The sequence below is a fragment of the Salmo salar genome, chromosome 09, assembly GCF_965601325.2.
Source record: "Salmo salar chromosome 09, fSalSal1, whole genome shotgun sequence".
Taxonomy (NCBI): domain Eukaryota; kingdom Metazoa; phylum Chordata; class Actinopteri; order Salmoniformes; family Salmonidae; genus Salmo; species Salmo salar.
The window spans coordinates 22016341-22042771 of NC_138299.1; the positions used below are offsets into that span (position 1 = coordinate 22016341).

Below are 26431 nucleotides of genomic sequence, written 5' to 3' on the forward strand. Positions count from 1 at the left end.
TATATAAAAAGGTTGTTTTGGAGAGTTGTATTGAAAAGTAACAGATTCCTTTCTTTGAGAAAGCAAAATACGGGACAGTCATTGAAAGCACTATCTTGCCAAAGATGTATACAATACTGTGCACACTAAGATCGAGGAAACATTACAAGATAATTTGATATAATGTAACGGAAACACCTTAATTTATTCCCATCATAAAACTTTTAATTAGAATATTAGATTCCCAAAAGTATTTAAAATGTATTTAGTCCCTAGGCACTTAGCTCATTATTGCAACTCAGTCAAGAAAAAACTAAACATGTTAAGGCAGTACAGTAGACATCATTAGCCGCCACTAACGGTCTCAATTAAATAAAACACATCATTCACACATTTCAACATCCACCTAATGCACATTAATGTATTTATCTCCCAACACAAAAAGAGTAAGCTATGATTGTGAACAGTATATTCTGTTCTTAGTATCGTTTCACAATGCACTGCTGCGCAATTCAAGTGTAGAAAGTCACTAAAATATTCAGTTTTCAATGTTGAATTAAAACACTTAGAAATATTTGGACGTAACTGACTATAAAATACTTTAATGTTAAATATTTAACAATCCATAGCTATGCACATTATGAAAAATACTGAAGTTCACATAGTGTATAAGAAACAGACACTTGCATGTCTGCAAAAAACCCACTGATATTTCACTATGTCAGTCAGAACTCTTCCTGACTGTTCACCTGCCTAAAACTCCCAGGAGTCCATCCACTTCAGGCCAGCCATGGTACTATCAGGGTCATGGGCCAGCGGCCCTCTCATACCATAGGACAGAGGGTGAAACATGTAAAAGCTGCATGGTTTAGAAAAGCAGAGAGAGAAACAGATGTAAACTGAAGATGAGAAGAGAGAACAACCAATTTCAAAATTCATTTTTGGGTGTAGATTAACTATTGCGCCAATGACATACAGTACTGTTGGCAATAAAGCCAAGAGAAAACTTCCATGTTTACAATTTAAATCAGGTTCAAAGGCACATAAGAGGTCTCATGATTATCTCACCTATTGAGGATGGCCAGGAAGAGCATTGCCTGTCCTCCTCTGAGCAGCCAGTGAGAATAGGGTGGGCGGAGCCATAGGTCAGCACTCTGCAGCAGGGTGTCCAAAGTGATCCCTGAGACAGAGATGACAATTCAAGATCTTTATAAATATAACTGGATCTGAACTACTCCAACATTATTTCATGTATAACTCCTGGATGAGTCTGTAACGTGCGATCAATATGATGGGGGCATTATGGGGAGCATGTGTTTGTGGTAGACCCACTTTACCTGTTAGCATGCTGCTGAAGAGCATGGCAGGGAAGTAGTGGTGGTAGTAGAGGATGCGGCCCATGGTGTAGAAGGGTACGTAGTGCAGAAACCAGCCCAAGAGCAGCAGCCCTCCACCTTCCATCAGCACGCGACAATGCTCTGCGCACACACACATATCAGTGTTAGAATCAAGTACTCAAACGAGTTACTCATGACACTGACAGGGACGTTCTGAAAGCTCCTACCTATTCTTCTCTTGTCCAGCTGGACTCCTCTGCGGAGGGCCAGAGAGGCCACTGCCACCATAACCATATACAGGCCCAGACTGACCAGGTTCAGCCACCAGATCACCTGCAGAGGAGGTAGATTTAGCTATATTGTAGCATTGTTATGTGTTAGCATACTCAGTGAGTGGAGAGAGGTACTTACAGGGTTCCCTAACAGGTAGACACGGTATTCCGTCTCATTCACTCCAGAGAACCTCAATCCCTTTGCAAAAACAGAACAAAAGCACAGTAATAAGAGACTATTTCATCTTGGGACTGTCCAACTACATTGAAGTCATGGGGTATTCAACATAAAAACCTGGTAGTTGATTGGCCAATGCCAGGGTTTAGAGCTCATTTCATTGTCTTTGGGCTTCAACCCACTGTTACCCTGTAAAAAGAGACATTTAGTTGTAATCAATACAACAAGTATGTGGGAGAATTTGGCACACAGTGAGGTGTGTTGTCTTGTTCTCTCACCCTGATCATAACGATGTGGGACTCCAGCAATATCTCCAGGAAGTGGGGCTTCAGCACTGAAAGGCTAATGTTGGGCACTATCAATGCACACACACAAACAAAAACACACACCTTTAGGTATTAAGTAAACACACAACACCATCACATATCAAGCAGTGGGCCATGGGAAAACAATTACTTTTTTTTTTTTTAAATGCAGGAATGGAGGCGTACATTTGGTATTGATATGATCCTCAATATTCCATTGAGAGTTTGGGGTCTCCTTCAGATATGGGCTACATGTAATCTCCACCTGTTCCCAGCCCCTGAACAGAGAAGACATCATCGGTCATGTTAACATTTGTAAATAAAGATAGAGAACTTTAGAAGAGTCTAGATCATTCCTCCATGTCTTACCATTTGGGGAGAGTCTTGCCAGAGGAGTAGAGCACACAGCCAGTTGCTCGGTGCAGGAAGCGTACTTTGCTGCGTAACACCTTGACCAGGTCGCCCTTCCGACCCCCACACACCTCCACCTGCCACAGGTCATTAGGGTCACCTGTTCCATTCTGAAAGCACCAGAAAGGAATGATACTGATCAACATTTAGGCTGAAGATTGAAACCTCTCTTACACACAACCTATCAATAACTTCTGAGAACTGTGCAAGCATTGTATGTGCTTACTCACGATGCCATAGCCTGTGACCTGGAAGTGTTTTTTAGTGAGAGGTGCCTCGTGGAGGTGACTGTGAAGGTTACGGGTAGTCCTGGTGGACACAGGAGAATCAACCATTATTGCACTGAAGAATTTGTTGTAATGTCAACATGTAAAACAGGTACAGTATGGGTGCAGTACAATGATAAGCTTTCAAACAGATGAGGGGTGTCACTGTCAAACCACTTACCCTTTGTGCTCCAATCGAATAATGTCACCATGACGAACAAGGTCAGGTTCTGATTGTGCTGGACAAAAAAAAAAGAACAAAATACATCATAATACGTATAAAACGCCTGTTGCAATTAACCTTATATTCTGACTGCACAACAAGGCTGTCCTCTCACCATCACTGTCATTGGATCTATGCACCAGCCACATGTTGTTATAGTCCTTATGGAGGTATGCTGTGACCTGCTGCTGCTTTGCTCCTACACCCTCTGGGTACAGATGCCAGTGAGAGTGGAGGTATCCTCCAGCGATACGCAGGTTCTTCACAGTGATGATAGAGCCATATGCCAGGTCTATAGGAGAGCACAGACCACCATCATAGTAGAACAAGGAAAACACATCAGCCGGGGGTTACTTAGGACATTATTTGAATACACGTCATTCAAACTGACAAGTGGAAATGTACTGTAAAGCACCACTATGGTAAAGACAAAAACGTAGAAGATTCTATTTAAATCAACTCACACTCAGGCATGGATGCATTGTGTAGGTTGTTTCCAATCAGACGGGACTGAAAAGCAGAGCTGAAGAAGCCATCTCCTGGACCACTGGAGACAGGGGACAATGGAAACACATTGTGTAAATGTGATTAGACATTATTTAGGGGAGAATCAATTTAAAGCTTTCCAATAACCCCACTATAACAAATGCACAGCCAATAATCACCTTACCTTTTGTTCAGGACAACAAAGTGGACTGCAAATATTGTAACATACAGGAACAGGGGGAGCAGAATAAGCCCAAACACCCGGGACAACAAGTGCTTCCCAAAATCCATCTGGTAGAAGGAAGGAAAGGGAGCAGGAGTCAGTGTTGGCCTCCAATGTAAGTCAGTTTGGTACATCAATATTATAGGTGATTCATAATCAGTTGATGAATACCAGAGAGAGGTGCAGGTCCCCCAGCAAACTCCACAGGTCCCAGGCTGTGTTCATTCCCACCAGCAGGATGACAAACAGCCCCACAAACTTAACCCCCAGAGCCCCAGACAGGTTCACCCCTGTCAGTACCAGCCAGAACCACCAGGGTGCGCTAAAGGGCCTGAACACCATAGGAGAGAGCATAGCAGCATCACTATGTACAAAGTTGGTCAATAACAAGTCCCTTTAATCTGATTCTAATGACATAACTGACAACTCAGATGTAGATTTGCTCTGCTCTGGAGGTTCCTTACCTACATCTCTGTCGATTAAACTTGACCATGCTGAGCACTGCTCCCATTATAAAGAACATGAGAATGGGGTCGAGAAGGATGTACTGAGAGATGGTGATGCAGCCAGTGTCTGAATGGGGGAGACAGCCCAAGGTACAAGTTATTTAGATTAAGGTGATCTAACACAATACACATTTTAAACTTCACTGAGAATCCTATACCACAGTTAGAACATTATAAGAATGGTTGACCAGTCTATACTCAAGTCTGTTTGGCAAGGTAATTGGCTAAAGTAGATCCAGACTCTCCCCCAGGCTGTCTCTGGTTACTTTGTTAGTGCTGGTGGTACATACTCACCAAAGGCCAGCACTGCAGCAGTGATGAGGGCAGCTGTCGAGGACTGGGACAACTCCAGCACTGTGAGGTAGGCAAAGGGGGGCAGACAGGAGCCCAGAGATGCACAGAACTGCACAGAGGTAGAGCAAGTTCACAGGTCAAACTAGTACTGTGGCGCATGACATTATTCACACAATATAAAAACCATTCTGTCTGTGTAGGCCTTACCCCTCTCATCCCCCAGTAGTTGTGGTGCTCATATTTGTCCCCAGGTTTAAGGAAAGGGTAGGTGCCATCATAGCCAGTCATGTACCCAGCTAGCCCAATCAGCATCTGGCATAGAGGGAATGGTTACTTAAAAACACATACACATTGTGTAAAGCAAGAATCAAGATACTTATCACGTTATGGAAGTAATGATGACTGTAGAAAGAGATATTCTAAGAATGTTTAGAATGCTAAAAGATAGTGGCATTATCTTACTTTGCCAAGTGGTGGGTGGACATCAAAGAAGAAGGTCCTGTTAATATAGTAACTCCCCATTTTCCCAAAGTGGGTTTCATCCCAGCTAAAACAGATAGGATCACACACAGATTATACAGAAACACACAGTGACTTCATGAGGGAGCCTTACAACTTCACTTGGGGCACCATCACTCACCATACATGAGGGGGTTCCATGATTTTGTAAAGGCGTGTGGAAAAAGCGAGGAACACCACCAACAGAAAGAAAGCTGTGCTTTGTGCCTCATTCTTTGGAGAGTAAATGCCCTGGTTATGTTGTGCTGATGTCCCATTTAAGGATTGGCTGTCACCTTCAGACAGTCGATCATCCTCTGTATTCTCCTGGGTCGACTCATGATGGGTTGAAACAGGGCTCTGCTCCCCTGTATTCATCTGGCCTCTCCGATTTCGTAGCATTGAGGATTCGTCTTTGTATTGTGCAACACATTTTTTCTTTGCCATTAGTTAAAACTTAAACAAATTGTGTCAATTTAATTGGTATTCTTTCAACCTCCCTCACTGTCCAAAGAAAGCTTAAGAAATAGGAATATTTTGTCAGTGGAATGTTTGTGACAGACTGCTACAACAAAGTAGCTAACAAGCAGCAGCAAAACAAGTCCCCTGTTACATTGTAGATTGGTCTATGCAGGGAATAGCTAGCTAGTAACAATGTCGCATAACAACGTTACAATTAATATATATATATATATTGTAATGTTATCCGTACACTAGCTAGCATTGTAGCTAGTTCCCGGCAGCAGCTGTCAGACAGCTTTGTGCATTTTCAACTGTAATTAATATCAATCTAATCATTCCTGTTTTCACCTGATATTCCGTAGGTAACGTAATGCATTAAAGGCAGGACTTCTTAGCAGGTTACATTTTACGCATTTGGAAAACAAGCATTTCTAAAATTTAACTATTACTCTGGCATGCACTCGTGACGGAATTTGCGCTGCACGGTGCACAGATTTCAAAGCATCTACCGGTATTATTGTAAAAGAAAACAAAACATTTACCCGATGTCCTTCATGAGATATCTGCAAAAAGTGCGCATCACGCGCACAATATAGTCGAATCTCAACACTCCAATTTTAGCCACGCACATTGCGTGGTTTCTGGGATCTGTATGCTTTTCCATCCTTCATTAAATCCATGACACGGGAATACGGACACAATTTCCCAGCAGTCAACTGAAATTCAGGACAAGGCTGGGGATCAGTTATAAACGCCTTCCACAATGTGGTTGTGCTGTACGCATAGACATTACGGCCACTGGGTGGCGTGAAAGCACAATAAATCACAGGCTCGCACACCACACAGATGCTCACAACACGTAAAATCCTCTCTAGTATGGAGGGTGATAAGTGCCAGTTCGAAAATGCAATGCTTAAATGCTAAATAAGAATGTGAAAAGGATCAATGCATTTTTATTTTCATATCAGTGTGCATGATTCATTCCAAGATAAATTGCAAAGTTAAAATGAAAATAGAAAAATGTGAAATTATACAAATTTGAAATAAAAACGGTAAATGGTCAATGAAAAAAGCCAAATGGTAAACAGAAAATCGCAAAATGTAATTTGAAATTGAAAGTGGCTGTTTTCATTTTCCAACTACCCAATTAAGCGTTTTCTATTTCAATTAGCATTTTCAAAGTGTATGCAAATTGCTTCTTGGAGGCGTGAACCGGGAGAGCAACACAACACCCCAATGTAGTGGTACACCTCTCTGTACATTGATTTTAGACTAGTGTAACCAACCCGGGTCTCCTGCACACCAGAAAAGCATAGGCCTGCTTAGCTGAAACCAAGGCTCTGGGAGCCAATTCAACTCTTCAGGTATCAGACAAGGTTACTCATCATGTGAACAACTAACCAAGGAGAAGTGGTTTGGTGACCACGCACATATGATGAATAACTTTGCCTAGTACTGAGTAACTTTGCTAAGACCAGAAAAATTGCATTGTCTCCCCAAGCTACATTTCCTAGGCTTTGGCTTAGCAGGCTAAGCTGTTCTTCTGGTGTACAGGACACCAGGTTCAAACCCTGTCAGTTACACTAGTCTAAAATTAATGCACAGAAAACATGGCATGGCTAGGATGTATCACTGCATAGTGGTGTTGTGTTGCTCTCCTAGTTAATGCCTCCGGGAAGCAATTTGCATACACTTTGAAAATGAAAAGATTAAGTACTAAATTGGGCAGTTGGAAAATGTAAACATCCACTTTGCTCATAGCATTTACCATTATCTGTAAACCATGTGTCATGTTGTGTTTACCATTTTCATTTATCATTTCCATTTACAGTTTCCAATTTTCAATTACCATTTTCGATTTTAATTTTAACATTGCATTTTCCCTGGGGCATGAATCATGCGCACTGATATGACAATATTAAACGCATTTATCAAGCACTGCTTTCTCAGACTGGCATTGATCACCCTCCATTCTCATGCAAGTGCTCCATTTGAGCTGAAAGTATATTTGCATTATAAACATTTGGTTTCGAAATTAGGATATTATTGTATAGTGATGAAATGTATTACTGTGTAATGTGTGTAGAATATTCCACAGATAAGGGAGACAAATAAATATAGATATTTTCAAAGTTTATTTTGATGACAGATAGTGACTACAGTCAGAGAGGTAAACAAAAGGAATGAACATGATATTTTCATTGACCACAGCATACATCACATCCTACACCACAACTTGTGGTTTACAAAGCTTTAAATAATATAAAATACATGTTCACAATTTGTTTTACCTCAATTTAAGACTTGTGGAGGGATGAATCATACAGTATAGATAGACTGATAAAGAGTACAGTGAACATCTCTTTGAATGCAGGTCAAGGGCATCAGTCATTGAAAGAAGGCATCCTCCAAATATGTGTAAGATAGGTGCTGGCAAGATACGCATTTCTCTTAATGGAAAATGTGAAAACATGACTAATCAGCAATCATATGTTTCTAGAGTTGAATGTGAAAGGACAACAATGTTTGTTTGATTGGAAATGACGAATAGTGTTCACTATATTGATTTTAAAAAAGGTCACCAGAATGACATACTGTTCCCAGTAACATTATTTGAAAGGCAAAAAAGTTGTGTTTTAATGGCACAAAGAATAATGCTTGCATTTCAAAAGGCATTCTTCTTTGTATTGTACTTGTAGGATCTATGGCACCACATTGTGTTTAAAAAAGTACTGCCATTCCCCAACATTACATTTCAATGTCTGCTCCACAGGGCAGGATACATACACTTTCTCTGGTACAGTGTAAACCACTTTTCTCATACATAAAGATATGTTTTTTTAAAGTTTTTTTTTTACAGAAATATATAAATCTAAATGGCTAGACTGTAATGCTGGATTTCTTTTCTTTTTTTTGTCAAACAAAAATATTGGCTGCACTATATGCATTATTAGAATGTAACAAAAACATTAATACATAGTACTAGATCTGTACAAAATATCCTAAACCTCGTCAACAAAGCCTTTACTCACATTCAGAGATGCATTAATGGGAATGTTCTTACATGGGATCTGAAGTCAATTGTGAATGTGAATGTGATTGAATGTAAACATAAAAAATTAGCTATGGGACATAATGTGTGCTTAACTACTCTCTTGACTAGTGGGAGAAGGCTAGTGGAACCTATACAAACATATTACATATTTTATCATATACAGTACCAGTCAAACGTTTGGACACACCTACTCATTTAAAGGTTTTTCCTTATTTTTACTATTTTCTACATTGTAGAATAATAGTGAAGACATCAACACTATGAAATAACACATGGTATTATGCAGTAACCAAAAAAGTGTTAAACAAATCTAAACATATTTCATATTTTTAATTCTTCAAAGTAGCCACCCTTTGCCTTGATGACAGGTTTGCACACTCTTGGCATTCTCTCAACCATCTTAAACCTGGAATGCTTTTCCAACAGTCTTGAAGGAGTTCCCATATATGCTGAGCACTTGTTGGCTTCTTTTCCATCACTCTGCGGTCCAACTCATCCCAAACCATCTCAATTGGGTTGAGGTCGGGTGATTGTGGAGGCCAGGTCATCTGATGCAGCACTCCATCACTCTCCTTCTTGGTCAAATCGCCCTTACACAGCCTGGAGGTGTGTTGGGTCATTGTCCTGTTGAAAAACAAATGATAGTCCCACTAAGTGCAAACCAGATGGGATGGCATATTGCTGCAGAATGCTGTGGGAACTAAATCAAATCAAATCAAATGTTATTGGTCGCATACACATATTTAGCAGATGTTATTGCGGGTGTAGCCAAATGCTTGTGTTCCGAGCTCCAACAGTGCAGTAGTATCTAACAATTCACAACAATACACACAAATCTAAACGTAAAATAATGCAATTAAGAAATCTATATGTATTAGATTGAGCAATGTCGGAGTGGCATTGACTAAAATACATTAATGTATTTCTACTGTATTTTTTTTACTCTACATCTCACAAAGACTCAGCGGTTGGAACCAAAAATCTCAACTTTGGACTCATCGGACCAAAGGACAGATTTCCACCAGTCTAATGTCCATTGCTTGTGTTTCTTGGCCCAAGCAAGTCTCTTCTTCTTATTGGTGTCCTTTAGTAGCAATTTGACCATGAAGGCCTGATTCACGCAGTGTCCTCTGAACAGTTGATGTTGAGATGTGTCCACCCCTACCTTGTAACAACACAACTGACTGGCTCAAAACGCATTAAGAAGGAAATAAATTCCACAATTTAACTTTTAACAAGGCACACCTGTTAATTGAAATGCATTCCAGGTGACTACCTCATGAAGCAGGTTGAGAGAATGCCAAGAGTGTGCAAAGCTGTCATCAAGGCAAAAGCTGGCTACTTTGAAGAATATAAAATATATTTTGATTTTATTAACACTTTTTTGGTTACTACATGATTCCATATGTGTTATTTCATAGGTTTGATGTATTCACTATTATTCTACAATGTAGAAATTAGTAAAAATAAAGAAAAACCCTGAAATGAGTAGGTGTGTCCAAACTTTTGACTGGTATTGTACATTTATAGCCTTTCCAAGCCCATATTCTATTCAATCTCTCTCTCTCTCTCTCTCTCTCTCTCTCTCTCTCTCTCTCTCTCTCTCTCTCTACTGGCAGCATGTCAAAGCAACATTGTGATAGCATATGAATCTGGTCTGGACCTTGTTTGATCGTAGTTATTGCTCTTGAGACAACCTTGCCAACAGAGGAGCCTCTGTCTCGAGGATGAGGACTGTAGGATTGCACTGTTATAAGAAACACAGAAGACCAGTGGAAGGGGTGGTTGGTCCTTTTAAAGGCCTTGCTGACAACAGAAGCATCCCAAATACTAGTAAAAAGTGGTTTGAAAGTAACTTTCCCTGTATAGCAATGTGATTATTATGTTATAATATGAATATAACATGTGGCATGCTTACGACAATAAGCTTCCTCCAGGCTTAGTTACCAAACTTAAAAACTATTCACTGTTTCCCCTCATCATTAGTAAAGTATATTGGTCTGACAAATAAGACAATATAAATCCTATGCCCTCTTACTTTACAGAGCCTTGTCATGTACATGAAATAAATAATCAACCAAAAAGACAAATGGAGAAAAACAATGCAGAAAAAAATGTATGTATGCATACCAAACTGCCTGGGATCTCTGAATAAAAGGTCACTCCTCAGAAAATCCCTTTAAGCAAAATATAAATGTTAAGAAATAGGATATCCCATGGAATACATTCACTGGATAGCTCCTGGTCCCCTGTGGAAATGTGAATGAGTATTTGTGTATGTGTGTGTGTATGTGTATGTGTATGTGTATGTGTGTGTGTGTGTGTGTGTGTGTGTGTGTGTGTGTGTGTGTGTGTGTGTGTGTGTGTGTGTGTGTGTGTGTGTGTGTGTGTTTAGGGGACAAGCGTGGACGTTTCAGTGTTTTTTGATGGAGGTTTAGTGCCAGGCCCTGTGAGAGGGCGGGAGGGTGAGGGTAAGGGTGTGGGGTGGTGGAGGGAGGAGAGAAGAAGCTCCAACAGTCACACCCTCATTTCCCTGTCACTCTCTCTCTAAAGCCAGCCACTGGTACCTCTGGGATGCATTCATGGGGCTTGGCAGAGGCCTGGAAGCCAGGCAGGCAGGTGCACTTGTACGACCCCTCAGTGTTGGTACAGGCCCCGTTCTTACACAGCGCCACGTTGTCACTGATATCCTCACACTCGTTTATGTCTGCAGGAAAAGGAGACACACAGCGTTAACTGAGGAGACCAATTTCACAGCAAATGCAGCTGTTCATACCACACGTCCTGTGTCAGAAGTCCCACATAGTGGCCTGGTCTGTATGGGTGATAGGATGGCTCCACAGTCAGGTGCCGTAGTTGTCTGGCGACAGTGGGGGCTAGAGGGATGCCTAACTCTCAGTACTTATAAAAACTGCTTTCATCGCGCTCTCTCTCTCTCTCTCTCTCTCTCTCTCTCTCTCTCTCTCTCAATACTATCTGGAAGGCAGCAGCCAAATGTCCTTTCATTGTTTGCCTTCAAGTGGTTTCTATTTTCTATTATAAACTGAGTGTTTCGAACCCTGAATGCTGATTGGCTCACAGCTGTGGTATACCAGACCGTATACCACAGGTATGACAAAACATTTATTTTTACTGCTCTAATTACATTGGTAACCAGTTTATAATAGCAATAAGGCACCTCAAGGGTTTGTGGTATATGGCCAATATACCACGGCTAAGGGCTGTGTCCAGGAACTCCGTGTTGCGTCGGAGAACAGCCCTTAGCAGTGGCATATTGGCCATATACCACACCCCCTTGGGCCTTATTGCTTAAATCTGACACGGGAGGTTTGATTGTAATTTCTCTGCAGCCAAACTCTGTGTGATATTGCATGGCAAGTTACCTCACTAAAGAGAACCCCAAGACCTGTCTCCAAAAGGCATAAACCTAGGGAAGGCTTCTTCATTCTGAAGTAGGGTTTGTTCTTAGCCCCACACCATATATCATTTTTAAATGTGGGAAAATGGAACAGATCAAAAGGTTATCTAAATTGACTAATTTGTTTCTAGGAATTCCAAAATGAAATGAGATATCTGGTAGGAACACAGAGAGGAGAATCTGACTGACTGCAGGTGGACATTATGAGACACTGGGAGAGGAACCTACCGATGCAGGCCATTTTGGTGAGGTCAAGCTCGTATCCATCAAAGCAGTCACAGGTGTAACCTTCCCTCACGCGCACACACCGGCCATTCTCACAGCCGTTCAGGATGCCACACTCCTCTGCTCGCAGGCCCTCGAAGCCATCAAAGCGGCCTTATTGGAAACAGAGTATGAATGAAGAAGGAGTCCCTACAGAGGTAGCATTTCACCATGCATTAGCAATAATATTCATTGATGTGTATTTTCTGAATGATTCTTATGAGGTTACCATTGTATGAGTCTACAGGGCGAGGCTGGAACTCTCTTGGCCGGTGGACAGGGACACGTAGTGGCGGCTCTATGTCTCCCTCTCGGGAGCCATAGTCGTTGGTGTTGTCTGTGAACAGGGGGATGCCCTGGGTGTCCTCTGGGTTGTAGTAGGTACCCCCAGGCCCAGTGATGGGCCCTCCTCCATAGTTGTCCCAGTAGGGGGGGACATAGGGCCCCTCAGGACCCTCAACCCCAGGACCGTACTCATAGCCTGGCCTCTCTCGTAGACTGTCAGATCCCCCTCTCCTTGGCAGGTTACACATTGCTGCGTAGTCATCTGATCGAACACAAACAAACACACAGGTCAGTGTTTTAGTGAGATATGTATCACAGGTCATCATGTCACTTCTACATTTCAACTGAATAATAACAGCATGAATGTCGACTAGCTGTGTCCCTTACCAGAGTCCCTCCTGGGGCAGAAGGCACACTGTTCGCTCCAGGCCACTCCATAGAGACAGCAGCACTCTGTGTAGGTGGTCCTCCTGCCGATCAGCGGCTGGGCACACATACGCTCATCTACCAGGCCCTGCCAGCAGATGTCCAGGTGGATGTTCTCCTCAGGCTCATGAGTCTCTGTGGTTCAGGGAAGGGAGAAGAGAGGGAAGGAAGGAGAAGGGAAGAGAGTGATTCACAAAAGAGGAAAGGAGGGAGTTTTTACTAATTCTTTGTTGTTAATGTTGGACAGGTGAATCAATAATCTGGCTGGTAACTGTTTCATCTGGATAAACTCTGAGATGGAGGATGTCTGTAGGAGTGTGTGAGTCTCACCCTCGGTGGTGTTGACGCTGACGCAGCGACGGCGGGTGGTGTCCAGGACCAGAGGGGGACTGCAGAAGCAGTCAAAAGAGCCGGCAGTGTTCACACACACCCCATCCACACACGCCTTCTCTGTCAGGCACTCGTCATAATCTGGATAACACACACACACACACACATACACGTATACGTCAACGACTGAGTCCCATAGTTGAGACTTGGAGCAAGTTTGGTGGAACGGAGAAAGCAGAGACAGCGGGCAGCCCTTACCCACACACTCCAGACGGATGTTGTCGTAGTAGAAGCCTGTACGGCAGAAGCAGGAGTACGAGGAGAAGTTGTTAGAGCAACGGCCATTCTTACAGATATCTGGCCCGAACATCTTACACTCGTCCACATCTGGTGAGAGAGAGAGAGAGAGAGAGAGAGAGAGAGAGAGAGAGAGAGAGAGAGAGGGAGAGAGGGAGAGAGGGAGAGAGGGAGAGAGGGAGAGAGGGAGAGAGAGAGAGAGAGAGGAGAGAGAGAGAGAGAGAGAGAGAGAGAGAGAGAGAGAGAGAGAGAGAGAGAGAGAGAGAGAGAGAGGGAGAGAGAGAGAGAGAGAGAGAGAGAGAGAGAGAGGGAGAGTGAAAGAAAGAAAGGAAGAAGGGTGACATCGGTTGATAAATTCACATATTACCATTCATCCAAATCACCTTGTCTTTAATATATCACCTCTAGAATCAGCCCAAACCTTGTGTAGGCCTACTGTGTCTGTAGAATCTCACTAAAACCCCTCCATGTGCTGTAGCTAGCTAGACCCCTCAAATCCTGACCCCTACTGTAAAATGAGCACAGCACCTTGCCTGAGACAGCCTTCTCTATTAGGTCAAGCTGGTTAGTGCACAACACTTGTGCTTAATTAGCTAGGTATGCAGGTATCCCGTCACGGTGTAAAGGGCTAGCTTTAAAGAGAACCATAAATTTGGTTGGAAATTACGCAGGACTTTTTTAACGGCTGCCATGGGTGGAAATAAAAGGGGAGCTGAAACAGCAATTTTCTTTGTGCTGGTACAAAGTTATGGGAGAAGGAAAAACTGTGAAACCTCAGGTATACCGACTCTTAACAGTAGCCAGTGGGTTGAGGAGACAACATGGAAGTAAAGTACCTTTGAAACTCTGCTGTTCCAGGCTCTGGGAGAAAACAGCTTGGGGCAGAAGACCACTTCCATGTGGACACAACTGGTCATACTCCTCTGGAGAAACAAACAAGAATGAATGGACAAACATACTTTCTCCTTACTGTAATAATGTATTGCACATCGTGAAGCAAAAAGGAGTGAGTATATGTGAACAGTTGTATGTGAATATCTGTCTCCTAAAGGTTGATCATTTGATCCCTCTTGGGAATCTCACTCATACTGTAGTAAGCTTACCTCTCCCTGGGACAGGACAGGGGTGGATCTCACAGTCGTCCCCCCAGCCGGACCCCACCGTGCAGCAGCACTCCTGCTTGGTGGTGTTGCGAGACAGCACGTTGTCACAGAAATTAGCATCGTTCAGGTTGTAGTAACACTCCTTCCTCTGTTCCTCAGTGGGTGAGGCTGGCTTAGGAGGAGCATCTTCACCTGTAGAACATGTAGGGGAATCACACCTCTCACGAGGAGAAATAGATGGGAATAATTGGAGGGGATTTGCAGAATAAATTGTGATACTAGTTGACCGCTACTTTCAGGGTTGAATTACTACAATAAAGACTACAGGTATTACCACTACGAATAATATTTATTGCCATCAGGATATCAGTAAGAATCAGTCAGTCTATTGGCCCCATGTCTAACAGCATGGTGAGTGGCACTGTGTTTCCTGGGTCAGGAGCTCCACAACATACAGTAGGGCAGGCAGTAGGCCTGAGTACCTTCAGCTGACACTGCTGAGGCTACTCTTTTATCCACAGACATGGTCTCAGGCATTCATAGTTAAGCAGCGGGCTTAGCCAAATGGAAACACTGGCATGTGAGTCAACACACCATTCATTCTCACATGATTGATTACCACACGTCAAAAGCAAACAGCGGAATGGGGTCAAAGTACACAAGGCATACTTGGGGTTTAATACCGAACGAGAACAAAAACATCCCCGTCGAGAGCATGCTGCTTATTAATGTAAATATGGCTCGCTTGTGTGTACATGCCAATGTCAAGCTAAAGACAAGCCAACGCCACAGACTCAAGGTAAGTTTGACCTTGTATTTCAGTAATCTGTTTACAGTGAACACTGTTAGTGTTTCTGAGAGAGATCTTTCCATGCCAGGTTTGCCAATAGCTATACCTTATCCTTGTTTGTCTTTGGGGGGAATTTGACTTGGGGAGACTTGACTAGGGAGATTTGACTGGGGGAGATTTGGCCATGGGGGAAAGCTCGGAGCTGTGCTCTGAGCACAGCAAATCAATTCTGTAAGGGGTGGCTGGAATAGTTTTCCTGCAATTCGTTTTTCGCAGACTTGAACTGCAATGCATTTATCCTTGTAGGGATAAAACATAACTCTCCATTCATCCAATAGCATGGAGTCAAACTCAGCAGAAAGGTTGTCCAATAGAAACATCTACTACAGGGAACATGCAACCACTCGTGCCCTGCTAGTTCCCCAGATGTCATGATAATATGAGATGCCTCATTAAGACAGTGAAAACTCAATCCCGCATAGACAGAATGAACCCTTAAGTCCCATAAGTCCCTGTGTGTTGTGTGTTACCCTGCAGGCGGCACTGGCTGGTGATGGGATCAAATTCCTCATTGTCGCTGGGGCAGATGCACAGGAAGCTGCCGTCCACGTTCTCACACAGGGCCTCTCCACACAGCGCCGTGCTCATCTCACACTCGTTCACGTCTGCACGGGACGGGGATGGGGGGTAAATTTACACACACCGATGCACAGCACGTACACATGCACACCGACAGGCACGAGTGTGCTTACACACACACACTTACACACACACACACACACACACACACACACACACACACACACACACACACACACACACACACACACACACACACACACACACACACACACACACACACACACACACAATACAGTACATACTGCACATTGGTATACAGTCACTGACCATGCTAACCAGTGGAGTGTATCATTTAACAGTTACTTACCCACACAGCTATGGGCCCCGGCATCACCAGGGGGGTTGCTGTAGCCCTGGTCACACTGACAACGGTAGGAGCCATCTGTGTTCTCACAGAAGCCATGGTCCCCACAGATGGTCTCATTCACACACTCATCAATATCTAAACAAGAGAGCACCCAAAGGTGAGCATAACATAATGCATTCCAATCTTTCTCTGCTACGCATGTATAATTGTACCATTTCACGACTGGCTTGCTAATGACCGTGTGTTGCAATACTATAAGAAATACTACTACCGCTACGACTTACAATAACAATAGCAATCACCATCATCATAACATGTCAAACAGAGAAAATTAATACAGGAAGAGAATGGGATAGTTTACAGCTTCGTGGGGACCCAGATCATTTGATGGAATCCATTCTGCTGACCCCGATGGCTATCAATGAACCCAGTGAAAGGTCTGTAAGGGCTGCCTCTCAGCATGTATACTTGCCTCTGCTCTAAGGTTTCCTCTGTTCTAAGGGTTCCTCTGCTCTAAGGGTTCCTCTGCTCTAAGGGTTCCTCTGCTCTATGGGTTCCTCTGCTCTAAGGGTTCCTCTGCTCTATGGGTTCCTCTGCTCTATGGGTTCCTCTGCTCTAAAGGTTCCTCTGCTCTATGGGTTCCTCTGCTCTAAGGGTTCCTCTGCTCTATGGGTTCCTCTGCTCTATGGGTTCCTCTGCTCTATGGGTTCCTCTGCTCTATGGGTTCCTCTGCTCTAAAGGTTCCTCTGCTCTATGGGTTCCTCTGCTCTAAAGGTTCCTCTGCTCTATGGGTTCCTCTGCTCTAAAGGTTCCTCTGCTCTATGGGTTCCTCTGCTCTAAAGGTTCCTCTGCTCTATGGGTTCCTCTGCTCTAAAGGTTCCTCTGCTCTATGGGTTCCTCTGCTCTAAAGGTTCCTCTGCTCTATGGGTTCCTCTGCTCTAAAGGTTCCTCTGCTCTATGGGTTCCTCTGCTCTAAAGGTTCCTCTGCTCTATGGGTTCCTCTGCTCTATGGGTTCCTCTGCTCTAAAGGTTCCTCTGCTCTAAGGGTTCCTCTGCTCTAAAGGTTCCTCTGCTCTATGGGTTCCTCTGCTCTAAAGGTTCCTCTGCTCTATGGGTTCCTCTGCTCTAAAGGTTCCTCTGCTCTATGGGTTCCTCTGCTCTAAAGGTTCCTCTGCTCTATGGGTTCCTCTGCTCTATGGGTTCCTCTGCTCTAAAGGTTCCTCTGCTCTAAGGGTTCCTCTGCTCTAAAGGTTCCTCTGATCTATGGGTTCCTCTGCTCTATGGGTTCCTCTGCTCTAAAGGTTCCTCTGCTCTATGGGTTCCTCTGCTCTAAAGGTTCCTCTGCTCTATGGGTTCCTCTGCTCTAAAGGTTCCTCTGCTCTAAAGGTTCCTCTGCTATAAAGGTTCCTCTGCTCTAAGGGTTCCTCTGCTCTAAGGGTTTCTCTGACACACACACACACACACACACACACACACACACACACACACACACACACACTCCACACAGATCACAATTGCTGCTACCAGATTCTTATTTACTATTGTTAATACTGTACAATTTAAACACTTGCCCCTCGATCCCCTGTTCCCTGATACATGTGTAAATATTGGACTATAACTTGTGCCTTCCTGTATTATACTTATGCTAGAATGTTTATTATATTCTACTGAGCCATTTACTTTATGTTCGTATTCTTATTTTTTATTATTTATTTTTGTTGTTTCATTGTCGAGAAGGAATTTGCAAGTAAGCATTTTGTTAGACAGTGTATACCATGTGTATCAGTGGAGGCTGCTGAGGGGAGGACGGCTCTGAAATAATGTCTGGAACTGAGCTGTGGAATGGCATCCAACACATTGAAATCATTTGTTTGATGTATTTGATACCATTCTACCTATTCTGCTCCATCCATTACCATAAGCCCGTCCTCCCCAATTAAGGTGCCACCAACCTCCTGTGATGTGTACCCTATACATACAGTACGATTAATAACACTTGAAACTTGCTGGGTTCTATGCAGTGAGAAGTTCTTGTCACCCACTTACTGGTCCAGTGAGGTCTGAGATTATGTAACAACATGGGACTGACTGGCTTACACATCCACATAAACCACTTGAGAGATATTTTGTCCAAATGGCTAGGATAGGATTTCCATTTGGCTTGAATTAATGTACAATTCGTTCAACAACTCTGACTGGTCCACATTGTTTCCTATTTGAATCGGTTAACCTATTTTGACTTATTTTACATCTTACTTTTGTAATTCCAAAAATGTGTCGCATGCAACAAATCTAAGCAGGAGGGCTGATCTGGACTCATTCAGAAGATGTTTTGGTTAAAAGGAGGGAGAGGCCGATACCTGGCAACCATGTGCAGCCGCTCGCATGCACAGCCATATATCACAAAGCATGTTTAATGAAGTCAGGGGAAAGCCTTGTTATGTGTACATTTGGATGCGTGAGGAGAGGGAAAGCACAGACCTTAGAGATGGTTAACACTAAACCATATACCACTAGTGCTGATTCCCAACCACCCTCTGTTTAAAGGTAACATTTGTTAGCAATTTCTTACATACATAATTTAGTATTCATTGGAGTATGATGCATTGTGCAGAGGCCAACGACAGACAATGTTAGAGAGGCCAGGCTGATTATAATTGTTTAAAAAAACATATGGTTTGATCACACTTCATTCATCTACGGTTGTTCCTTGGTCAATCACATAAACCGCTGGTCAACTTTAACCTGCTTGTGCACTGACCACGTTCCAAGTCACCAGGTTCTGTGACACACAAACAACCATTATTATGTTCCTACATCGCTTACGTTATCGCGTGCTTCCTCTAGAGATCACAGAAAGGTAAAATGCACACAAAAGCCACATTCAGCAGCGTTCTCTTTTTTTCTGGAAGGGCACCTTTGTTGCGGAATTTGAGGGAAGTTTGCCAAGTTCTCTTTTGTTCGAGACCCCATGCTGTGTGTGTTCTTTTCTAATTAGAATCAAAATGGCTGAATCAGCGAAAGCTAATCTTTTACAGAACATTTGAAGTCGTGGGGAAATGGAGGAGTATCTGGTACTGTATTATTTTCTCTATATGTCACAACGTTATGGGCATGACATAATGACAGGAACAGTAGACAGTAAAGTATAAATCAACTTCATGGCATCTAGTAGCCCTGTATGTCTTATTAAACATGCTAACACATCAATTGGAATCAAATGGAAATACAGTTGCGCCAAGGATTCATAAAGTTAGTAGATTTGTTAAGGAAAAAAGAACTGACATTCACATATTGTCTAGCAGCAATTTATTCTGTCTCCTAGCTCTCGTAAATGCTGCATCATTCGAGGAAGAAGAAGAGGCAGCCAGAATGACTGCATTAAGCAACCCGTTCAGCAGGGATGGAGAGGGCTTGGCTTGGGCCCTTGCCGTACAGTTACATTACAGACAAGTGCATTCTGGGAGACCTAACTGTCCAGCCATCCCGAAGATGGTCCAAAATATTGCTACTAGTGATGTCAGCCAAATGGCTCTGACATGATGAAGAACACAGTTGACGTGGGGACATAAGAGCCACCAAAATACAAACGTTGTGTTTGCCAACTTAGTAGAAGGGGCCGTTATCAAAAACATGTAGTTGTTTCCCCATTAAAATGTTCACTTATTTAAATGTTTTAAGTAGCTATAGTCCCTCTGCACCGTGTGGAATTTGAGGACTTCCTACAGACTAATAGTAATAGGAGGTGTACACTGTAACACCGAAGAACATTTCTGCATGTGTGAAAAGCTGAAGTGGGGTTTTGGATTGTCAGTGTGAGTAAAGCAGACAGCTGGGAGGTCTCTCAGGAAGGTCATCTAAACTCTCAGCTGCTACATGAAATAATCTGTGTCTGCCCCGCGATTTTCATCCATCTGAAACATGGAAACAATGTTCCTGTTTCCACATGTGTAGCGGCATATATGACGCTATCAAACCATCATCCAAGAAAGGAAGGGGACATTACTTTAATGGTCTTTCCATGGCTTTCCATGGATGTCCTGAAGCCCTGGGACTGACAGCCTTACTTAACTCTTCAATTAAGACTGTCTGTCTGTCCAGCCAGACCGTGAGCATGTTAATCACATGCTAAATGGCCTGTGGGAAATGCATAATGCATGCTCTAACTCTAATAATACAGGCACTGTCAGTAACATACAGCAACATGAACACTGACACAGTCCAGCAGGAAGCTGAAACCCCTCTCCTACACTTTCCAGGTCATGATCACCGTAGTAACAACAGGAAGAATGCTAGACTGAATTGCTCGAGGGGGTGGATTTGAGGTGGGGTGAGAAGTTAACTGTAGATGGGAGTTGCTGAGCTGTTGGGCCATCTCCCCCCCCCACCCTCCTCTCTCATAATGGTCTGACCCAGGAGCCCCTTCCTGAGTGTAAATCAGCCTGGCCCGGTAATGGTTCACGCCAGATCAGGTGAGCAGGTTAAGTGGAGGTCTCAGTGCCGTGTTGTAATGTGGAGCACATGGTGGGCCTGTGTGGCTAGCTGACTGTTGGCACACCCTCCACACTTCTCCCCTATGTTCCCTGGTTCCCTGGGCAACCCATGGCCTGATTGGACCCATATGCAGGCCAGGGTTATTTGACGCATAGGATTAGCCAGGGATGAGGAGGGATATTTATTTTACAGGGAGCGTGTTTCCCTGTTTCATCTGTTGTTTCATTCCCTGACCCCAGCCGACCCCAGCCGAGCCCGGCCACCTCCAAGATTAAACCGTGTTTTATAACCTGTGTGTACTATGTCCATTCCCCAACATAACCCTACATCTGGACAACAGCGTGCTAAATGTCTTTTGAAACCCATTACATTTCCATACATTAGTGTAGAAGCTTGAAGAGAGTGTGACCACCAACCATTTCCAGCCCTGTATGCCTTAATAAAGACAAGCCGTAGCCACACAAAATGTATAGCCACAACGCCGAGCTACAGCTGGATCAAAATGAGGTACGTGTTTCTTTTCCAACACAAACACATTGACAAGCACACCCAGTTTTTCTCATACAGTACCCACAGTTTGTCTCTATAGGCTGTCGTAGCAGGGATGAGTGAACAACTGAAATGGACGGAGGTAGAGCGCAGTTGCAGCTTAAGACTGTTTTCCCCTTTTGTATTATGACCACAAAATGAGTTTGGCGAGCAGAGCCAAAGACAACCAGCACCCCATCGGAGTAAAAATAAAACAACGCCCCTCGAAGAAATGGCAAATTACAGTGTCTGGCCTCAAATTTGATGATTTTTACAAGCAGACATAAACGCCTCAGAGTAATTGAGCTCCCTCCCCAGACACTTTATTGGGGTGACGGCAGCATCTCTCATAACCTCCCATAATGCCCTGGAACAAGTGGCCATTGTGCTGAGATGCTGAGCTGTGGAGGGGAGAGAGAGAGGCGAGAGGGCTTGGTCCTCAGATCCCACAGCCCAGACTGAGGGTGCGGGGGCCGGAGGGGAGAAGTTCTGAGTCAACATCTGTGCTGCTTTGTGTGGATGTACTGTATATATGTCCCAGGAAGATGCTGGGGAGCCTGGAAGAGAGGAGGAGCGGCTGGCACCAGAAAAGAAGTGAGGAGAGAGCGGGTCAGAGATGGCCATGGCTGGCTGCACCACTGCACTGGACTGGACCAGAGAGGCTGGAGCTGTTTCGATGCTCTGGGGTATTTTGACTTGGACTTGGGCTGTTGCCTTTGAACAGGTGTGGGTCATTGCCCACAATGTGTGACCTCTATGGTCAAACTGTTGTGAAAAAAAACCTTGTTGGTGGTTAGATAAGTGAGAGGAGACAGTTACACAACAACATGGCTATTGTGGGCGCCTAATGCAATAACCAGCAGCACCTACTTACATCACACAACTTTTTCAGACTATATTGAACTGAGCCTATGCGAGCAGGAGACAGGTCAAGTTGATGGTAAATGGTAAAACAGGGGAGGCTGTAAGCAGCTGTTTTGGATCTGGCCAGCTCTCACAACAGGCCCCTCCACGCTGGGATCCAGCCACACAGCATCATGGTCTTCAGAAGAGAGAGGGACACACCAAGCCAGGCTCTGTCATCGGCCAGGGTGCTGACGCTCAGCTAGGCTCTGCTCTCCACTGTGAGTCAAATAAAGAGGCATGGCAATGAGAATATAACAGGCTGCTCGACGTTCACCGCATCTCAACACCCTCTCTCTCTCTCTCTTTCAGGACGCCCCATCTGGGGCTCTTTCCACTAGATCATGCTATCATAACTCTCTCCCCTTCAGTCCTGGCCCTGCCTGTTTGGAAGCCATTTTGATATGAGCAAATGCTTGGCCTGTATGTTTGTTCAATGTCAGATATGCCTCTTATAAAACCGACTTAATCATGTAAGCAGTAAGCGAGAAGTTTACGGTAAGCGAGAAGTTTATCGGCAAAGGCGAACAACAGTGCCAGCCATGGCCTATTCAACCTGCTTGGAAAACGGGTGAGCACCAGCATTAATCAAACACTCTTCTGTATATAGTAAAATTATGTTCATCTCTCATGGACACACATACACAAACGGATGGTCTGTCCTTGCCAGTAAACACATAGGCGCTCTTGTTTTCAGTTGTCATGGAGACGGTGCTGTTCTGTTGTATTTGGACAGATGTTATAAACTGTCAAAAAAATAATAATTGCACACTCCACGTATAATCTCCCAGCAATTTAATGGGTATTTACCAACATTTCGGCATCACCGTGCCTTCCTCAGGGTAATGTCATGAATACTTGAACCAGGTTATGTAGACACACAGTGCAATTAGTGTAACCAATGACAGTAGTGAGGGGTGTGTCATAATGATTAAGTTAATTAAAATTAATTAGTGAAACTGTTAAAAATATTGTATATGGCATATTAAATAAACAGTATTATGCTATTGTTATCATATAGAAACATAATGGAATATTGTACATCATATTAAATAAACAGTATTATGCTATTGTTATCATATAGAAACATAATGGAATATTGTACATCATATTAGCATCAACGTACATTATTGTTTCATTCAATTTCACATAATAACTTCATATTTCATTTTTGTTACATGTAATCTTTTGGTTCAACCTTACAGATGTTAGACGCAGATTTGTCAGTCGTCTACACCCATCCCAGACCAGGGGTTACGACTTCCGCCGAAGTCGGCTCCTCTCCTTGTTCGGGCGGCGTTCGGCGGTCGACGTCACCGGCTTTCTAGCCATCAAATGGATACCATTTTTCATGTATCCATTTGTTTTGTCTTGTTCCCTGCACACCTGGTTTTCATTCCCGAATCACACTACATGTATTTATTCCTCTGTTCCCCCTCATGTCTTTGTGTGAGATTGTTTGTGTGTTAAGTGTTTTGTAACGCGCCAGGCTGGCGTTCGTTATTTCCGTGTTATTTCACGAAGCTTGTTTGAATTGTTAAACATTTATGTTTTGTGACTGTTTTTACGCGCTTTACACTTTGCCTTGCTGGCTGGAGGTGTTTGACGCAGCTGCGTCCGTCTGTAATCTCTCTCATGCTAAAATAAATTGTGCGCCTGTTCACAATTCTCTGCTCTCCTGCACCTGACTTCACCACAAGTACGCACACGCCTGACAGAATCTCACACCTACCATGGAGTCCGCAGGAGTCGAGGAGCGCGTCCAGGAACACTCAGCAATGCTGCATCATCTCGGTGGCATGATGGATCGCGTTGTCCAGACCATGGACCGCTGGGAGAGACAGGAAGTTTCTCCAGCGCCTCGACCAGCGCAACCGGTGTTACCTCTACCCGTCCCGTCCGGATCCAGTTCCAGTGGGATGTGTCTCTCCCTTCCCAGGGAGTATGACGGGATGGCAGCACAGTGCCAGGGGTTCCTCCTACAACTGGACTTATACCTGGCCACCGTTCACCCAGCTCCCTCGGGAAGGGAGAGAGTGTCTGCCCTCGTCTCATGCCTCTCGGGGAGAGTTCTGGAGTGGGCAAACGCCGTATGGGGAGAAGGAGACGCAGCGTTGGACCACTTCGAGGAGTTCACCGTCTTCGACCATCCACCCGAAGGAAAAGCGGCAGGGGAACGGCTCTTCCATTTGAGGCAGGGGACGAGGAGCACACAGGAGTTCGCACTGGAATTCCGGACCTTGGCCGCCGGAGCAGGATGGAATGACAGGGTCCTCATCGACCACTACCGATGCAGCCTGCGCGAGGACGTCCGACGGGAGTTGGCCTGCGCCCGTGCATTGACTATCGAGGTCTCAATCAAATCACGGTGAGGTACAGTTACCCGCTACCTCTTATCGCCACGGCGATTGAGTCAATGCATGGGGCACGCTTCTTCACTAAACTGGATCTCAGGAGTGCATACAACCTGGTGCGTATCCGGGAGGGAGACAAGTGGAAGACGGCGTTTAGTCCCACCTCAGGGCATTATGAGTACCTCGTCATGCCGTACGGGTTGATGAATGCTCCATCAGTCTTCCAATCCTTTGTAGACAAGATTTTCAGGGACCTGCACGGGCAGGGTGTAGTGGTGTATATCGATGACATTCTGATATACTCCGCTACACACGCCGAGCATGTGTCCTTGGTGCGCAAGGTACCTGGACGACTGTTGGAGCATGACCTGTACGTCAAGGCTGAGAAATGCCTGTTCTTTCAGCAGGCCGTCTCCTTCCTAGGGTATCGCATTTCCACATCGGGGGTGGAGATGGAGAGTGACCGCATTGCAGCCATACGTAATTGGCCGACTCCCACCACGGTAAAGGAGGTGCAGCGATTTTTAGGGTTTGCCAATTACTACCGGAGATTTATCTGGGGTTTTGGCCAGGTGGCTGCTCCCATTACCTCACTGCTGAAGGGGGGTCCTGTACATCTGCAGTGGTCGGTTGAGGCGGACAGGGCTTTTGGGCACCTAAGAGCTCTGTTTACCTCGGCTCCCATGCTGGCCCATCCGGATCCCTCTTTGGCGTTCATAGAGGAGGTGGACGCGTCCAAGGCTGGGATAGGAGCCATGCTCTCTCAGAGCTCGGGCACGCCACCGAAGCTCTGCCCCTGTGCTTACTTCTCGAAGAAGCTCAGCCCGGCGGAGTGGAACTATGATGTGGGGGACCGGGAGCTGTTGGCTGTGGTTAAGGCTTTGAAGGCGTGGAGACATTGGCTTGAGGAGGCGAAACACCCTTTCCTCATCTGGACTGACCACCGCAACCTGGAGTACATCCGGGCAGCTAGGATGGGATAGGCTAGTCTGAATCCTTGTCAGGCAAGGTCCGCCATGTTCTTTAACCGTTTTGTGTTTTCCCTGTCCTACGGACCAGGTTCCCAGAATGTGAAGGCAGACGCACTGTCCCGGCTGTATGACACAGAGGAGCGGCCCATGGATCAGACTCCCATTCTCCCGGCCTCCTGCTTGGTAGCGCCAGTCGTGTGGGAGCTGGACGCAGACATTCAGCAGGCGTTGCGTATAGAGCCCGCTCCACTCCAGTGTCCCGTCAGGCATCAGTACGTTCCGTCTGCTGTCCGTGACAAGTTGATCTATTGGGCCCACACATCACTCTCCTCTGGTCATCTGGGGATCGGTCGGACCGTGCGCTGTCTGACTGGGAAGTACTGGTGGCCCACCTTGGCTCGGAACGTGAGGGTTTATGTTTCCTCCTGCTCGGTGTGCGCCCAGTGTAAGGCTCCTAGACACCTGCCCAGAGGTAAGCTACATCCCTTACCCGTTCCACAACGGCCTTGGTCACACCTGTCGGTGGATTTTCGAACGGATCTTCCTCCCTCACAGGGAAGCACCACGATCCTGGTCGTTGTGGATTGTTTCTCTGTCCCGTCGTCTCCTCCCTCTGCCCGGTCTCCCTACGGCCCTACAAACTGCGGAGGCCCTGTTTACACACGTCTTTCGTCACTACGGGGTGCCTGAGGATATAGTGTCTGATCGAGGTCCCCAGTTCACTTCGAGAGTCTGGAGGGCATTCATGGAACGTCTGGGGGTCTTGATCCGCCTCACCTCGGGTTTCCACCCCGAGAGTAATGGACAGGTGGAAAGAGTGAACC

General features: G+C 44.8%; 2 protein-coding genes across 5 annotated transcripts in view; both read right to left on the reverse strand.

Annotated features, from left to right (window-relative positions):
• Positions 1–12: 12 nt before the first annotated feature.
• Positions 13–6067, reverse strand: pomt2 (protein-O-mannosyltransferase 2). 3 transcript variants are annotated; one of them, XM_014210918.3, is made up of 21 exons: positions 5983–6067; positions 5121–5391; positions 4943–5027; positions 4688–4792; positions 4481–4589; positions 4145–4253; positions 3852–4011; positions 3642–3748; positions 3436–3518; positions 3087–3263; positions 2930–2987; positions 2713–2791; positions 2441–2592; positions 2258–2349; positions 2045–2121; positions 1884–1955; positions 1728–1787; positions 1544–1649; positions 1317–1457; positions 1048–1159; positions 13–838 (listed from the first exon to the last, which is right to left on the reverse strand). In XM_014210918.3, the coding sequence occupies exons 2-21, from the start codon at positions 5378–5380 to the stop codon at positions 733–735; spliced, it is 2250 nt and encodes a 749-aa protein (XP_014066393.2). In that variant the 5' UTR covers positions 5381–5391; positions 5983–6067; the 3' UTR covers positions 13–732. The 3 variants fall into 3 exon arrangements, with proteins under 3 accessions (XP_014066393.2, XP_014066392.2, XP_014066391.2); XM_014210917.3 differs by lacking the exon at positions 5983–6067 and adding an exon at positions 5789–5939; XM_014210916.3 differs by lacking the exon at positions 5983–6067 and having other exon boundaries at positions 5121–5695.
• A 1489-nt stretch (positions 6068–7556) lies between these two features.
• LOC106611061 (latent-transforming growth factor beta-binding protein 2) overlaps positions 7557–26431 on the reverse strand; it is a 158404-nt gene continuing 139529 nt past the window's right edge. Inside the window, exons 32-42 of one of the 2 annotated variants that reach the window (XM_082955662.1) lie at positions 16358–16492; positions 15939–16073; positions 14619–14810; positions 14352–14438; positions 13477–13605; positions 13219–13359; positions 12850–13023; positions 12407–12724; positions 12142–12291; positions 11063–11202; positions 7557–9119 (exon numbers count right to left, since the gene is read on the reverse strand). In XM_082955662.1, coding sequence (XP_082811788.1) covers positions 9087–9119; positions 11063–11202; positions 12142–12291; positions 12407–12724; positions 12850–13023; positions 13219–13359; positions 13477–13605; positions 14352–14438; positions 14619–14810; positions 15939–16073; positions 16358–16492 — 1634 coding nt within the window. In that variant the 3' untranslated portion in view covers positions 7557–9086. Of the gene's footprint in view, positions 11203–12141; positions 12292–12406; positions 12725–12849; positions 13024–13218; positions 13360–13476; positions 13606–14351; positions 14439–14618; positions 14811–15938; positions 16074–16357; positions 16493–26431 lie in introns of both variants that reach the window. The other variant, XM_014210912.3, reaches the window with a different exon arrangement.